Source organism: Zootermopsis nevadensis, unplaced genomic scaffold (genome assembly GCF_977971745.1).
Source record: "Zootermopsis nevadensis isolate Lab colony 2312 unplaced genomic scaffold, Znev_1.0 Znev_ptg000028l, whole genome shotgun sequence".
NCBI classification, from domain to species: Eukaryota; Metazoa; Arthropoda; class Insecta; order Blattodea; family Termopsidae; genus Zootermopsis; species Zootermopsis nevadensis.
This window is the reverse complement of record NW_028259160.1, coordinates 22,410,342-22,427,784: the sequence shown is the minus strand read 5'-3', so window position 1 is coordinate 22,427,784 and position 17,443 is coordinate 22,410,342. Positions and strand designations below refer to the sequence as shown.

The 17,443-nt window shown below is 38.1% G+C and overlaps 1 protein-coding gene and 1 long non-coding RNA gene across 7 annotated transcripts in view; both read right to left on the bottom strand.

The window, feature by feature from the left end:
- Positions 1-3,565: 3,565 nt before the first annotated feature.
- LOC110831702 (uncharacterized) lies at positions 3,566-11,266 on the bottom strand. Its single transcript, XR_002543671.2, has 3 exons — positions 11,013-11,266; positions 9,295-9,440; positions 3,566-7,952 (listed from the first exon to the last, which is right to left on the bottom strand). It is a non-coding gene; the product is annotated as an uncharacterized LOC110831702 (long non-coding RNA).
- Positions 11,267-13,549: 2,283 nt separating this feature from the next.
- The window catches only part of Fer2 (basic helix-loop-helix domain-containing Fer2), a 28,307-nt gene continuing 24,413 nt past the window's right edge, over positions 13,550-17,443 (bottom strand). For all 6 annotated transcript variants that reach the window (XR_002543664.2, XM_087357279.1, XM_022067975.2 and 3 more), the window contains 2 exons: positions 16,525-16,779; positions 13,550-14,825 (listed from right to left, as the gene is read on the bottom strand). Coding sequence is in view for 5 of the 6 variants with exons in the window: in XM_087357279.1 (XP_087213405.1) it covers positions 16,670-16,779 (110 nt within the window). In the remaining variant the exon portion in view is untranslated. The remainder of the gene's footprint in view (positions 14,826-16,524; positions 16,780-17,443) is intronic.

Sequence of the window (17,443 nt, the reverse complement as noted above, 5' to 3'; positions counted from 1 at the left end):
CAGACAAATGTCAGATATTCGTAAATCAGAATGATAAATGAACACTGCCCTGTCTGTCAACTGCAATGTCAGACTTGCAGACAGGACAACTACTACTAGCTTATGGAGGACACAATACCCACATGGAAAAGTGACTCAAACAGTAACAGCATAAAAGGCAAACACTGTTATGTATTTTCATTTATTCTTTATTTTACCCCTGCTCTAGTAAATATTTTAATCTCTATAACTCACATATCTTTAAAAACTTGATTTTGAGCCATTATTAACACAATTTTTATTGATCAAAAACACTGATATTTTAACTAGTAGTTTTCCAATACAATATAATTTGTACAAACCAAATATTTTAGGTAATTTTAAACATGGTGGATTTATTTTATGTTTAAATTTGCTTCAGATATAACATCTAGAGACTAAAATATGAAGCTCTGAAAAATACTTATTATTAAATAAAAGAATTGGTTTTGAGGACGTAATGAACAGACATCGATGAATGCTAGTGTTCTGATGAGGAAACAATTTATGCACCTAAATTTGGTAACATACTGAAGCATGTGGGCAGTTTCTAAAATATCAGCATCAGGAACAGTGGTTTGAAGTTGGCTGTATGACCTCTGGTTAGAGGTTATAAGGACAAGCCTGAGACTGACAAAACAGCATTAATCCTGCGAAAACGTTCAACTACTCTTAAACAGACTGAAGGTTTACTCTATTTGTAACTTTAGAATAATCTACTTTGTAGGGAAATGTTCTGTAGATCCAAAATATTAATAAGAATGAAATATGTATAGAAAATCATGTACATGATATCATCTGCTTTGAGTAATAAATAAATCTGTCCTCTATATTTACTGAAGATAACTAGGAGTCAACTGTATCTTCATTCGTAAGTCAGTGTACAAGTTTCTTACATGTGTCATGGTGGACTTCTTGAAATATCTGTGTTTGTTTCACTATAACGTACCATATTCATGACATCATGTTCACGCATAGATCCAACTGTAATGTATAGTCTTATATATATGAAATTTAATACAATAAATTGTGTTCAGATATAACTTTAAATCCAGAAGATTGAAGATACATTATTATGGCACCAATGTACAGAGAAAAATAACCTAAAAAAAGTGGGGAAGTTTAAAAATTTCAGGACCCTTCATTAATTGACAGCAGTGACACTCACCTCCAAAGATTGCACGCTGACAAATTCTCCCTTATCCTCCCCAGGTAATAATCATTCACCATCTCACATAATTTGATATTACATAACTCCCATAATGCATATAGCATCATAAATCAACTGGCCCATGGCTAACTTATTTTGTTCTCAAGAACACTTTAATGATGGCAGCAATTCTTTAGCTCAGAATAACACGTGCCTTTACAAGGAACCAGATATGATTACAGTCTCTCCTATGTCTAGTGAGTACTGCTATATAATTAGCAGGTTAGCTGGCAGTACACCCAATAGTTATTACTCATGTCTAATGATGTATCACAAATGAGAAATTTGCAGTAAAAAATAATATCTGATGTGTCACACTTGTGATTAAATAGTTATAACGATGCCATGGTAATGTTGTTAAGGGATTCTCAACTCTATGGTTTGCCTTACGGACCGTGTTAAGGACTTTCCAGTGTAATGTAGTGGTTTGCCTACTGACTGTAAAACCATACCTATTATGTCCATTATGTCTGCCCTGACTAATGTCATGCCCCCCATCCCGCTGTATGTGTGTGTGTGTGTGTGTGGTTCTTCACGATTAACATTGACAAACGCGGAGGTTTCGGTATCTTTCATGTTGAATGAAACAAAATTATTGTGAATGGTGAATAGGATATGGCATGGGACTGCTGTCGCCTATTTCATCATTCTATCCCTGGAAGGACTTTCGAAAATCATGACAACCTCAGTCAGGAAAACTTCTGGATATTTTCCCCAATGTAGATGCTTTCTGTGGGTCAGAAACTAAACAAGATATAAGAATTGCACCAAGACCAAAGTTATTTCTTTTGGTGACAAGGTTGTGGGAACGAAGGCCACTGCCCCCCAAAAAAGTGTCCTGGTTTCGAGTCCCAGTGAAGATGGTTTCTGTAGCTCTGAAAATAAGCATGGCAGAACAATGGTCACAAGACCAAAGTTACTTGCTTCATGATGCAATTACAGGAACAAAGATTACAACTTCCCAAAAACTACCCAAGGTTCGAACCCCAGTGAAGATAATTAATCTAGACAAACCAAACATCTTAGGTAATTTTAACCCCAATGTATTTCATATGAGTTAACATTTGCTTCAGATAAAAACATCCATAAAACCTGATAATGATCTTGTACAACTGAACCATCTAACTCTGAAATATATAATACTTAGATCTTTTTACAATCGTGAAATATTATATCAGCCGAACCCGTTCATATTGGTTGTTAACGGAGAATTTCCGCTGCGCGAAAGTGTTCACCACAGGTTACTTGCAGAGAATTCCCAAGAACATTACTCGATGAAGTAATATTCTTTTGGCGATGGTTAAATAGATTTTGTTATTAGTAATATTCTAGACTTCATTATCTTACCTCTAGAAGTTGCAGCGTGTACGATAAATCTTGAAACAGGACTCAGAACACGACACAACATCTCCGCACTGCACATATCCGTAGCACTTCCTGTCAAACTTCCTTGCCCTTCGAGACGGCGGATCGACTGGCTTCCTTTTTTTATGTTGGTGGGACGTGCTTTACGGAATGTCTTTCTTTGAAACGAAAGGTTGATTTCTTGCCATCAGAATGAAAAGAGCGTAGCACACGGTGCTAATCAAACTGTGGACGATTCTGAGTCTTCAAGTACAGAAAGGTATTTCTTCCCCTCGTGGATACAGGGTTCTCCAGATTACAACGCTGTTTTGTATGGTAATTTATAGCATGCGCAAAAACAGATTTTCGTACCATTTTGTTTTTGTCTTGCGCATGTATGGGCATGCTTGCGTAACTCTGTCAACCAAATCAACACACCCGACGTACTGACTGTATTCGTGTTATAATGTCCGGTTTGAAATTCAGCGTGTTTGTATTTATGTCCTGTGGACCCGAGTCAACGATGTCTAACCTGTCACGGCAATTGGACAGAACAGAAACCAACGTCTGTCATTCCATCCGTAGATGGCGCACTTACATTTCTGCTCTTCAGGGCATTCTTATCTGCATCCTTCGGAAGACAAACGTAATTTTCTCGGACACTTCCAGAATCATTTTTGCCCCTCTTGTGGAATTAAGTGCAAAGTCTGGATGAAATGTACCAATCGTCGAGATACACAGTTCTGCCCTCATCCATTAATGGGTCAATAAGGTGCATCACTATACAACCAGAAAACCCTAGTTCATTCATGTAAGTCAAATGTTCTGATACCAAATCTGGCCCGTTTGGTCCCGTTCTGCTTGACTTTTCAAATCACAGGCCTCTCGTCCAGTTACTCTGCTGCCAGGACAAAACATTTCCCTACATTTGGTAATCAAGCGATTGTACGTTAACACTAAGTGGGTGATTACATACATAAACAACACAGTAAATCTGTGGGAAAATATTTAAATTTGATTTATTGTTTTATACATCACATATGCATACAAAAGCTTCACTCTTTCAGAAATATGTGGGATGTCATATCTTCTTTAATATGCTTCTTGCAGCATCAAAAAAACTTAAAAATTGACAAGGGATATAATTATTTTTCTGAAACCACAAACTTTTAGGAAACTAAAGGGGCACATTAAAGGTGCATTGGGTACTGTATGGACATAATGGGGGGGTTTAAATCGTCAACAGTTAAAGGTTTAATAACATTCCTGCATGAAAGAGAAAGTAACAGTAGATTCCATGTTTCCTTTCAAATATGCAAGGACAAACTAAAAATACATCCCACACTTTTAAATTACAAATATCACTGGATGAACAGTGAGAATTTTTCAGTAAAAAATATAAATATACTTGCACTGAACAATAGCTATATATTAAATTATGTATGAACATTTCTGTCTTCTGGGTTATTGCGCCGTGTAGTACGACCTCCGAAACAACCCAGAAGACAGAAATCTTCATACTCACCGCTGTGAAAACCTCAAATCTTACATAAATAATGTGTGATTCTTTTAAAGCTACAAAGTGTGACATCTGAAGAATGAATAATAATTTACTATCGATAAAAATAGCCATGATCAAACGGCCTCATAATGAACTTTCAAGTTCCATAAAGGTGGGGAATTTCTTGATGAACTCAGTAGCTGTCAACTTTACATATAGAAACACACAACACAGAAAACTGCAAATTGGAAGTGTTCACAATTATCTTGTCAAAAAATAAAAAAAAGAAGTAGGATGAGGTTTTCACTGCAGTGAATACAAATATGGCACTCTTCTGGGTTGTAATGCCTTGTAGTCTGATATAAACTTACAAACGTTTTAGAAGTCCTTGCTGCCTCCATCATCCGGATGACAAAGCCAGCATGGACCGCTGAAATGTTGAAAAACTTCTACTAGACTACGTGGTGTTATAGCCCATAACACGGTCATCGTAATACAAAAGCATCTACCGCCTTCACACTTCAATTAATTCAAACTTTTCAAACAAGTAGCGAATCTACTCGCATTGCAATGCGAGTCAGTCTACGTACGTATTCCAATATTCATTAAACATAATGGCAGAGATTATAAACTTACATTAAACTGAAGCCGGATTGTTGTTTGTTCCAGGAACACGACATTTTGCGTTTGCAGAGTAAAGGACGCAAACATGCCGAACGCTTTAATTCAGAACAGATACAAATTACATACTGTATATGATACAAGTAAAAACAGAACTTTTCAGGAACAGTATAACACTGGCAGTGCGTACAGGCACGCTTTCCGTACCTTGCACTGTGTAACGTTGCGTTTTTGATAAGACCTCGAAGTGAGCACGAGGTCTGTAACTCCCCTGCAGACCACCTCATAAATTTCCAACGCATATTTAGTATCACACGCATTTTCTGAAGCTGAAGTGACTGATACAAACAAAGGTGGTTGGCAAAGAGAGAGATGCAAATGGTGTCTGCTTCACACCTGTAGTAACTGAATACTTTATACATCAATTTTCTGAAGCCGATTAGCTCACAAGGGTATTGGATAGTAGACGCGTAGAAGCATGCAAGACTTGGCTGCCATCATTCGTCACCTTACTCCTTTCTCTCCCTCCGTAAACTTTAATCATGAAATAACTCTTCTGTCACATTAGAATCATCTATAGCAAAAAGTGTTATAAACGCTGGAATACATTTTCTTTTATGGAACCTGAAAGCCGACGGTTAACGATACCCATTGCAATATTTTCCATATTATTATTGAATTGTATACGTGATTTTATGATGCGATGCTAGATATAAATGCATACCATGTAAATTATGCATAAATAAATAATAAAAATTACACAAAAATATTTATTTATTTATTCCAGAGGTGTGTGCTACATTCTTTAGTAAGCATGGATGCACAGCCAAAAATGTCTGGAGACCACTGTTAGACACAGAAGAAAAAATCTGGACTCATTGAAGTTGAAAAGCATCTACTGTAGAGGCTAAAATTCTTGTAAAAATATCTGTTGCTTGCACATGTTGGCTAACTTATAATACAAACATTAACACTTTCCTCACAAAGATTTTGTAATACAGGACCCATTCCGTGCAAGAGGGTAAGACCATAAATACATGAATGTATTTCACTTAAAACATGTCTAACCGAACAAACTCCTTTAAAGAAAATTAATGTTTTCGGAAACAACCTCACCAAAGATACTTTAAGGACATAGGATGATAATTTAGATTTCGCTTTGCAACATATTTTATGCCTCTGAAAGGATCTCACGAGAACGATTTTCCAAGCGTACATTTAGCCAAGTTCTTAATACACGTTACATGTCCAAGATCTGTGACTTTCTTGATATGTCCGAGTTACTACCTCTCATTTATACAGCTTATCTCTCAACAATGTAAGAGTACTGTTTTCCACTTTTAATTAATTCATTAAATGCCTATGAAAGTTTATAGTTTCATCACAAACAACTTATATTATTGCTGCAAGAATATTTTATGGCCCACGGCCTCCTCAATTCTCCTCTTCCATTCGGTCCTCTGTTAGGTCCGTCTGTCCGAGGCTTTGATTGAGGTTTTGAGACATCTTCCTTTTTACGGTGCAAGGTTGTTAGCCTTGCGACCAACCCCCAACCTGGAGGACCAGGGTACCTGTCTTAGTCTGACCTCTCCCCCTCGACCAATACAGGATACGTTCCGGAGAGCCATAGAAGAGATGTCGTCAAATGTCATAGTTTTCACACGACATATATTTCAAACTATGCAGAGAAGCAGTATTAGTAAATCCTCCTAAAAAATTGGACCACAGTGCTAAGGCAGTTTAATCATACAAATTAAAACAATAATAATAACATGCCTCCGTTGTTGTACAGTGAAATATTTCTTTCAGACTCTTACGACTACAGCGTTGTGGTGGTACACGACTAGCCAAACCGGAGAACTTGCCACCAAAAAGAACGTGTCAGTACACTGTGAACAAGATTATTCAGTTTTCAAATTATTCATGCAAGTTTTTCTTCATATGAATGCAGACACATATAAACAATGTTTTTAACATCTTTTTTTGGTTTGTATCAGTCGTGGCGTACAGACTTCCATTCCAATGGTCACGATGGTGGACACCGGATGATACGCGTGCTTCAACTGTCTTAGAGAAAGTTCATTATGTTGTACTGTGCATCATGTGAAAATGAAACTTAAGAATTGCGGATCTGAAGTAAACTGGCCGAAAATCAAAGGACAATTAATTTTCTGACAGTAAAACAGAAGCTCAAGTCTCTTAAACAATTTGAGAGTGGAGAACTGGCAACAGAATTTGCCAAATGTTGTGGGGTAAGGATGTCCATGAAACGACACCACCGGGCTGAGCTTTTCAGATTTCTTACCAATGACGATGACTTCATGAAATTATAGAGGTATGATAAGTTTTAAAAACATCAATGAACAGATGTTGAAGAATGGCTACAATGATGAATGTGAAACGGACTTCCAACACATAACAGACAGACATTATCAACGCTGCTGTGAAAAAAGGGAGAAGATGCGAGAGAAGATGAAAGTGAAATCTGTACTGCTGTAAGGAGGAACATAAAAAGTTCACATAAATATGAATGTACCAAAAAATATGTATTTTCAATTATCCATTATTTGTATTTCATCCCCATCGATAGTCTGGATAATGAGGACTTTATTGTATTATAAATGCTGACTCAAATTATGCACTAGCATATTTCTCTTTAAGGTAAACGTCATCATACAGTAATTACAGGACTAGGGTCCTTCTCCGTTATTTATGCGTTGATGCAACAAACTGAATGATTTCTTACAAATATTGCAGGCATACAAGCACTGATAAATGTGAAGATGACTACGTATTCTCTCCGACTAGCTTCTTATATATATTGCAAGAATTGGTTTTGTTTGTAACATGCTTAAGGAATTGATGTTTCTGTAGATTATTCTCGTGTGCAAACGTTGTGTTACAACCACCGCATGAAAAATTACAAGCAGGTACGCACTGATGATTCTTGAGATCAGAATACAGACTGAATGCTTTCAAACACTGTGGGCACATATAAGGTGCAGTGTGATCCTTTATGTGTCTGTTCAGGAGGATCGACCATTTAAATGACTTCGTGCACACTTTACACACGTAGCGATCTTTTCTCAAACGCTTATTTCTACAACCCCCTAAATTAACGTACTTGGCAGATGAATTTTCACAAGAATATTGTTCCACACTTATATTCTTTTTGTATGCACAGTCATTTTTCGTTGTTTCACTACTTACTCGAACCTGGGATCTTGGCGGAATATCCATTTCTTCGCCCATAATTATCTGCAAAACAGTAAAATGAAACAGAAAATAGACAGTAAGTTTTCACAAAAACGAGATGCATATGAACATGTCTCACGTGATGTATATTAGAAGTTAAGATGCAGTAGTCGATTATGATTGTGAAATTCATAGTGAGTAACAAATGTGTATAAAGTAATCAGTATTTTAGGTAGGATTTGAGGGTTTCTCCGCGGCGAGGATAAAGATGGCTGACTTCTGGGTTGTTGCAGACTACACGGTGCAACGACCCAGAAGACAGCCATCTTCTAATCAGTTTTAAGTCAAATAAACATGAGTGTAAAATTAGCACCAACAACGCACCATGTAACGGAGTCCATTATGAGAAGCAACATTCACTTGGCTAGTCAAGAGACTTGCAACTTTCATGAAATCAAAATGTTCATCAGCCAGCACCTTAGGAATACCACGTTTTCTGATTAAAATTTTACAAGTACTTTTCACCTACCTCATTTATTTATTTTATTATGAGAATTACAAAAATTAACATTTATTATTATCCATAATGGCCAATGTTGTGTAGTGCGTCTACTGTAATAAAAAAACAGATAACTGGCTATGTGAAATGGCCATTATTAAATCTGTCGTAAGTAGTAAAGAACAAAAGAAGTAAAGGCGTCCTACTACATTCCATGTACGCGTTTGAGTGGTCAGTGTCACACCCAGGCCCTGCTTTACAACCCCGAGGAAGGCTGCTGGTACCCATTGGACAGGAGGCTGGGTGGGCCCCAGAGGGGAGAGGAAGAATCCTCTGCCCCCGTCGGGGATCAAACCCTGGTCATCCAGTCCATAATAAGTCACTATGCTGACTGACCTACTGTGGCTCACGTTGTAAGTACAACAAAAATTAAGTAACTTTCTTCAGAACTGAACTCTGTTCTTACATTTATTCACAGAACATGGGCTAGCAAATAAGTTACATAATTTGATACATGTAAAAAACACACACACAAAAAAATTAGGTGCAATGTGGTTAAATGTTAGACATGTGATTAATTAAAAGTAATACCTGCATTACAGAGGACTTCATCCGCTTAAACCGCCAAGGGTCCAAAACGTCGTAAGCACTGGTCAAAAATGTGTTATGTAAATACATGTTGTCTCTGTGTTAAACAGTCAATTTTGTGTGACCTCATAAGTAATTATTTTAGACTCAGTAGAAGATTTTTCTTTAAAAATACATCAAAACTGTTTTAAGTTTTTCATATCTGCAGAAAAGTTGAGAGTGTACTTTTAACAGGATCCAAATACACAAGAAATGTTAAAACTTAAAAAAAAAAAAAGGCAACGTGTTTCACAGTATATGAAAATGAACAGAACTCACCGTTCTTTTTTTAAGTACAGGAGATATTTCATCAACTCGCTGTAACATAATTCTAGGCACTCTTGTAGCTAGGGAATGCAGCAGCAACTGCTTTGGTAACGACAGCTGTTTGATGCTCATGACTGCTTTTGCGTTGCGGAAGTTGCCTGAAATGTAGAGGGCACAAGACATGCGAGGAATGACATATTTGTTTCTGAGACGAGATGCTAGGTACTGTAAGAAGCCATACTGGGATGGATCAAGGGCTGGCACATCTTTTGAGTATGCATGAGTCATTCTATGCCAAATCATCACATTCCTCAACTTAAGATTCCAATAAAAGTTGGTAAAATTGTAGACTCATTAAAAATTATATTCTTGCAAACATTTTGCATCCAATCCAACGCAGTTTCTGTGCTGGGGAGCAAAGTTCATAAACCTTTTTTTTTACATGCAGTCTCCACTAAAAATTACCATAACTTTTAAACTGTAGATATTACAGAGCTTATATTAGGCTTCTTTAAAAGTTAATGTAATGCTATTTCCAGAGATACACAGAGTGCAGTGCTAGAATGTGATGTATTAGACATTGCTGCTGTGGTGAAAGGTTGGAGTGCAGAACGTGAATGTAGTGCACACATGCTGAAAGTGAAAATGGTTTCATTCTGAATGTTTTGCTAATGTTTAAATTGGGGACAAAATCTGGAGATAATCACCACAAAATTAATTTTGATAACTATAAAAGGTGGTTCAAAATGAAGTTACTTCCAAACCTTCTGCAACATTCAGTATATGTGCTGGACAACACAGCTTACCACAATGTACACCTCAATCCGGCTCCAACTTCTTCATCTCAAAAAAGCACTATGATCAACTGGTTTTCAGATCGTGGCATTTCTTTTAGTGACTGAATGTGTAAGGGAAAATTGTATTATTTAATCAACCTACATAAGCTACAATTCAAAACATTCAAAATTGATGCTATGCTTGCTTAACATGGCCACTCTGTCCACATGCTGCTGTATCACCCTGATCTTAATCCAACCGAACTAATACAGACATCGGTCAAAGAATATGTCGCCAAAAAGAATATCAGTTTCCGTCTAGATGATGCTATGAAACTGGCCAACGAAGAGCTGGATATCATCACAAAGGAAGAATGGTGCTTAAGGTGCAACAGTGCCCACTGGTGTAAATAGAATTACCTGCAGCTGGAGCATATTATCAATGACATTTCAAAAGAAATTGTAGTTAACCTACAAAACGAGTGATGACATCAGTTGTAGCAGTAGTGAGGAAGAGAGAGAAATTGCAGAAGATGATGGGGGAATGAAGTGGTATAGAAGCTCTGTTACATGTTCACCAGCCACTACGGGTAATTCAACCTGTACTTTTGTTTATGTGCTTAGAGAAAGCTCCTACCTTACACTCGCCATCATCACTTGCAGACAGTGTTGCTACCCTGCCTCTCGCATCTCACGGCCCATATCCTGCCGATAAACGTCTCACAAATACACTCACTTTCCCTGATTTGCAAATTATTAAACTAACTCATATGTACCCAATGTTCGCCTCAGTCGTTTACGCCATTTTATCTGGGCCAGCCCCAGAATCTCCAAGGGGGTCGAGCATCACCAAAAACAGAACATATCCCCACACCATAAAAAAATCAATCAAAGCAATTCAAAATTCATGTCGTAGACCTCGAACCAGATCTACCCTGCCAAAATAAAAATTACCTGCATTCGCCGATGTCCACAACAACTATGGAGAACTTTCAAGCACAGATCATTCGCAAATAACCTTAATCCCACTACACTCTCTGTGCTTTGACTCGATGCCACAAAATGGCCAAACTCACGAAAAGGAAAGAATACTGGAACAGGTAACGATCTTCAGTGAATAAGCAATCGATGAATATGCAAACAGCTATTTCATTCTTCGGCACGAGATACTTGTCTTCTGCTCGAATAAATATCATGCATACTGCACTCCATTAGTTAATTCTAGACCAACATGGTCATGGCGTCACATATTTTACTGCCATCTAACGCTGAACAGTATAACTATTCCGGAGACTCGTAGGTCATCTAGAACTTTCCGTTTGTATTATTTGTGATTCATACATACATCTTTGTTACGTTCCACGGATCCAAAAGTTAGTTGTGTCAATAGGACGTGTAATATATATTCTTTTAAAAGTGATACACGGCTTGTCAAAAAATAGCCCATTTTATTCATGGAGTCCGGAGGTTCATCACCATGTTCACAAAAGCCCGCCAACTGGTTCTATCCTGAGCTACCTGCATCCAATTCACTCCATCGATTCCTGTCTCCCTAAGATCCGTCTTAACGTTATCCTACCCAGCGGTCTATTCCCTTCAGGCCTACCAACCAATACCTTGTAAAGAACCCTCCCCCTCAATGCGTGCCACATGTGTCGCCCACCTCATTTTGGATTTAATCACCCTCAAAATATCAGGTGAGGAGTACAGGCTGTGAATTTCATTATGTAATTTTCTCCATGATTCGTCTTCCTCCCTTCTAGGTCCAAATATCTTCCTCAACACTCTGAACTCTTACACCCTCAATCTATGTTCCTCCTTCAAAAGGAGCAACTAAGTTTCACACCCATACAGTACAACTGGCAAAATTACACTTTTGTATATTTAAACCTTTAGTTCGTCTTAAGTGAGATGGGAGGACAAATAATTTTGGACTGAATGATAGCAAACATTCCCTGAATTTAATCTGTTCTTAATGTCATCATGAATGTCATTCTGACTTATGAGTGTCATCCCCAAGTACTTGAATTCTGTCACATTTTTGAACGATTCTTTACATTTAGGTTACGTCCCTAATTCTGATTCCAAGCCAAGATCATGTACTTTGCCTTTCTGCATTTATTTCTAGATCAACATCCATACTAGCCCTTAAGAGTGTTTCTGTGTTCACTTTTAAAGTATTTACATTGTCGTTCAACAGATTAATATCATCGGCAGAGAACAAAAGCTGATGTGTCCCACTGACAGCAGAGCATCTCCGTTTCAGGCAATTTTGAACAGGGAATATATCATACAAATGTTTGCTTACACAAATTTTGCTGAAGGTTTCACTTATACGCATTTTAATTAGCCTGATGAGCTTTTAGGTACACCAAATTCAAGCAAAATATTGTAAAGGGCTTCTCTTTTAAGTGAGTCATAAGTCTTCATCACACCCACCAGTGAACACAGTCTCAGAAACAGCATTAAGTTCTCGTGCACTCATATTGTCTGTCATCCCACCATTATCTTCATCTGAAAGAAATATGTGGTGTTTACAGTTCTAGAAGTACTCTGTATACAATGAATTCTTCTTGGGCTACCAGCTGTGTCAGCAGGTTGGAACGCAAGGAACCATCTTTGTCCTCATCCTCAGTGTACTTGGTCGTCATGAAAGCTTCAGATCATACATGCTGCATACTCCTGAAAATTGCAGGAACAAATTCCCAAGCAAAATCTTCAGCTGTGGAAGCCTAGTATGATCATATGGTAACAGATTATACTTGATACTTGGACGATCCGTTCTGAACTCTGCGGGTCCCCAACTTTTCGTTTGGCTTTGATCTATTAGACATTCGGTAGGATTCCTTGGACGAGGGATCGGCCCGTCGCAAGGCCTCTACCTGTACACAGGACAGCACGACACAGAAAAATGCAGACAGACATCCATGGCTCGAGTGAGATTCGAACCCACGGTCCCAGCGACCAAGCGGCACAGGGCCCACGCCTCAGACCGCGCGGCCACTTAGACGGCAACATATCATAGTACATGATTTTTACTCACAGTAGTAGAGAATTTAAATGTCCGTTCTTTCTTTGTACTGTACGCTGAATCATTTTTTATGAAAATCAGAAGTAGGAAATGCATATCAACAACAGTACTTACAAGACTGTATCTTACCTTCTGGAGATCACACTGATTACTGCTCCACAAAATATTATTCGTCAAATTTCCTGCATGTCAGGAGATCCTCACAATGTTCAATCTGGCTTCTTAAAGGAAGTTTTCTTGTGGTTTAAAATGCATGTGCACAGTGTGACAATATGGCCACACTAAGCTTTAATGGGTTTCATCAGTGTATTTTAGTACAAACTCAAAATATCAAATTTCATTACAAAACAGTTCTTTTTGTAGCAGACAAGTACACTAGACCAAATTAGGTTATCACACATTATCAATAAATATGCCTTAAAACAGACGGAGAAAGTTACTCTATTCTCTACATCAACGCCACCTGTGATGTATCAACGTTTATTTCAATAAACAAATAACACAGTACAAGCAACACAATTAACATGTTAACACCTGGCAATCACAGCACAGTTGCCTGGGTGCGAACCGTACTAAGCTAAAAGTACATCATCTCTCTTTCTTGTTATACAGACTTAAAATGTAAAATTACAACATAAAAATTTTCATGAGTAAATGTTATCTTCTGATAACACTGGTTAACACGTAAAATGTTATGTAAACGAAACTAACCGATCTTGACTAATTTTAGGCTGCTGAACACGAAAATCACATTAAAATTTGTTGATTGACTCCTGTTTTCGAATTACGATTTGGGTCTCATATTAGCGAGTTACTCTTCATTATGTGATAAGTTGTTGCCGCCTCAAATGCATCTTCAACTCTTGCAGTATTCCTCGAATCCGGCCAGGTACTGGGTGACTTATTCTCAGTTAACGGTTCTCTGTGAGATTCCTACTTCTTGCTCAGTATTTGTATCGTGTACGATGAATATGCCCCGTAATTGTGTGAATAGTCCGGATAACTTCTGTTACGTCTGCTTCAAGAAAGTGTACGTTAACTCAAGACACAAAAAGGGCTTACGAATTGTACTTTGGGTGTAAAGTAGGCGACCAGGACAAGAACTGGTCTCCACACGTATGCTGCACTACTTGCTCATCAAACCTCAATGCGTTGGTGAATCGAAAGGGACGTTCTGTGTCTTTCGCAGTGCCCATGGTATGGAGGGAGCCACCAAATCACATCACAGACTGTTACTTCTGTACGGTGCCTCGTATTCGAAAAGGGGTGACAATGAATAAAAAGTGGACAGTGACGTACCCAAATATACCATCTGCAATTCGTCCTGTGTCTCACCTATTCCTGAACCACCAGAAAGATTTTCTGTAGACTCTGATGAAGATGAAGACACTGATGATGATCATGTTGAGCTTATATACACGAAGAATTACAGCACAGAAAGTGAACTTGATGACCTCATCAGGTATCCCGAACTGCCGAAGAATAAGGCAGAGCCTTTGGCCCCGAGGCTAGAACAGTGGAATCTTCTAGATTATTCTGTGAAAGTGACATTTCGTACTCAAAATAAAGTTTGTGGTAAATTATATCAAACAGAAGGTGAACTCATTGACATCTTCTGGAAAACTGGGGTGTAACGTGTCATTTAAGATGCATTTCTTGCACTCACACATGGATTTCTTCCTGTCAAACTGTGGTGCTGTCAGCGACGAACATGGTGAGCGCTTCCATCAAGACATCTCAGCGATGGAGCAAAGAAACAAAAGCAAATGGAGTGCTGCCATGTTAGCCTTTCTTTTTTGGATGCTGAAAAGGGGTGCTCTAGTAGCTAAATACAAGCGAAAGGAGCCGTGTTTGACAAAGGTATATTCGTAGCTATATCTTACTGCCATATAACTAAAAAATATCCTGTATAAATATGACAAACTAGTTTTTTTTTTAAAACAAGAGCCAATCTGTCAATTTGACCACTATTTCCATGTTTAGCACCCCAAAATCTATGAAGTAAACTTACTTTCATGCCCATAACAAGAAATTACCCAAAATTTGTTGCACAGTGTCATCACTTTGAATATAAATTAAAATAACAGTGTACATACATATTCATTTCATTTGACTAGTATTTTTGATTAGAAATTAGAAACAGGTGACATCTTTAAGATCCACACATTCATAGAGAATTTCACAGAAAGGATTATCACAATCAACTTTCACAGACAGTGCTAAAATATATTACATAATTCTCTCATATACGCTGTACGCATTAATTAAAATCGAGCTGCAAGCAGTCGTGTATACTCAAGGGAATCATAGTAATGACATGCGGAATGAGGTTTAGATTTTTCTTTGATTTTTCCACTATGGTTTCTAAATAATCAGTTAAAATCCCTGGTAGCAGAACCCACAAGTCCAACACCGACAACACCAAAGCCCACCACCAGACACGATCCTGAGCCAACTCCAATTTACCAAATCCGATACCTCAGCTAAAAAAGTGGAATTTAGATACAAATAAACTTTTCATTTGACACTTGAAAGTTATGTAGATTAATAACAAATTTTAATAGTGTTATCGTTCACGCGAGTAATGGTGGCTTCTAAATACGCGGTGTGTAAGCCGGGAGAGGGGAGTTGAGTAGTAGTGGGGGTCGCACCGATGTAAACACAGCTAGAGCTACAAACCAACTGAAGCTGACACCCCTCTAGCGTGTGCTTTGGACGAGTCCATCTCTTACGACAAAAATCAGTCCTTTGCGCAGGTGACACCACTTCTCGCTCGGCCTCTAAATCAAGATTTTGCTTTCTGTTTTACATGTCCAGGATTCAAGTTCCTGCCACCATCTGCTTCACTAGAGGTGAACCATAATTTAGAATAACTGTTTGTAACAACTAGAGCCTGTCGCTTGGACAGTACAATTTGGAACGCAGCATTCCGTAAATCAGAACCATGAACTTTACAGATGTTTAGACAAAATCAGTAATTATGGTTAAACTCTCTTAATATTTAAGCTTCAAGGTTCATATTTAGTTGGCACTTTGAAGGGTATAAGCACCTAATGTAAAGAAAATATCTGTGTCAGCGGAATATACGTACATATATATATAAATTAATTACATACATACACGCACACATTTATATACATATACACACAACACACGTGCGGAGTTGGCATTTTAAAATATTAGTTACATCCTCAAACTTTGAAATACAATAAATGAACATCTTCAGAATGATCACTTTTTGACAGAAATTTAAATTAAATTACTTAAATGGAATCACGGCAACTGTTTACGGTTTAGCGCGATCTCCTTTCGCTATATTAGAGCAATAATTCACAAATTATTTAACATAAGTTATTAAAGTAAATAAATATGAACAAAAAACATAACAATAGATATATCACAACAATTATGTCTTTCTACTAAGAAATCTAATACCTTCACGAACGGTGCTGCAATCCTCGTAATGCCACGTGAACACCAGAGTCCTGGCAGCTGTTAGGCATCGACAGTGTTCCAGAAGAATATCATTCATTCACGTGAAAGTAACTGATTTGTACTTAACATGTTGATCATGCACTTGTCAGTTGTTCATGTTCTCTGCCGTCAATGTTAAGGTTGTCAGTACACTCCTTCTGTTTGGATTCACACCCAAATTCTCCCAGTTAATCCACGACAACCGTGCAGTCAGATCTGACAATGAAATAAATCAGTATTTATTGTCTTCAGACTTATCTTTGTAAATGCAGATGACTTATTCATAGATATTTATACCTGTCATGCAAAAACATCTCCCAGCTTTGTTGACAATTAAAAATAAACAGGCTTGTCATTTCCTACACATTTTAATGTGTCACAGCACAGGCTCACAGATAATATGTGTCCGGCATAAAAGCGTAACACTAAACACTAACAGACTATTTATTCACAGTATTTAAAATTCAGAGTTAATTACATCCTCTTCACACTTCGGCATAAGTGAGGAACACGTTATGGGTCCGTCCATGTCTGTCTGTGTGTCATGTCTTTCAGTCACCCAAGAAACTAGGCAACCCCCTGGGGGTTCTGCAAGGAGCCAAGGTAAAAACAGGGGTTAGCACTCCCAGCTATTTTACACCCCCAAGGCTTCTACCCCTGGGGTGTTCCAGCATCTTGCTCCCTTAAGATTACCTCACTTTGTTCACATGACCTGCTCTCTGTAGCTTCCCCATCACCAGGGCCTTGCACTTGGTAAGTTCTGAAGCACCAGAACTACCCCAGAGTGGCTTGGCGACCCATGGGACTAGGCCTCCTGTGGACCTGCAACCCTTGTGAGAATCCCACGGTCCATGGGGTTGGCACCTCCCAGACTTCACCA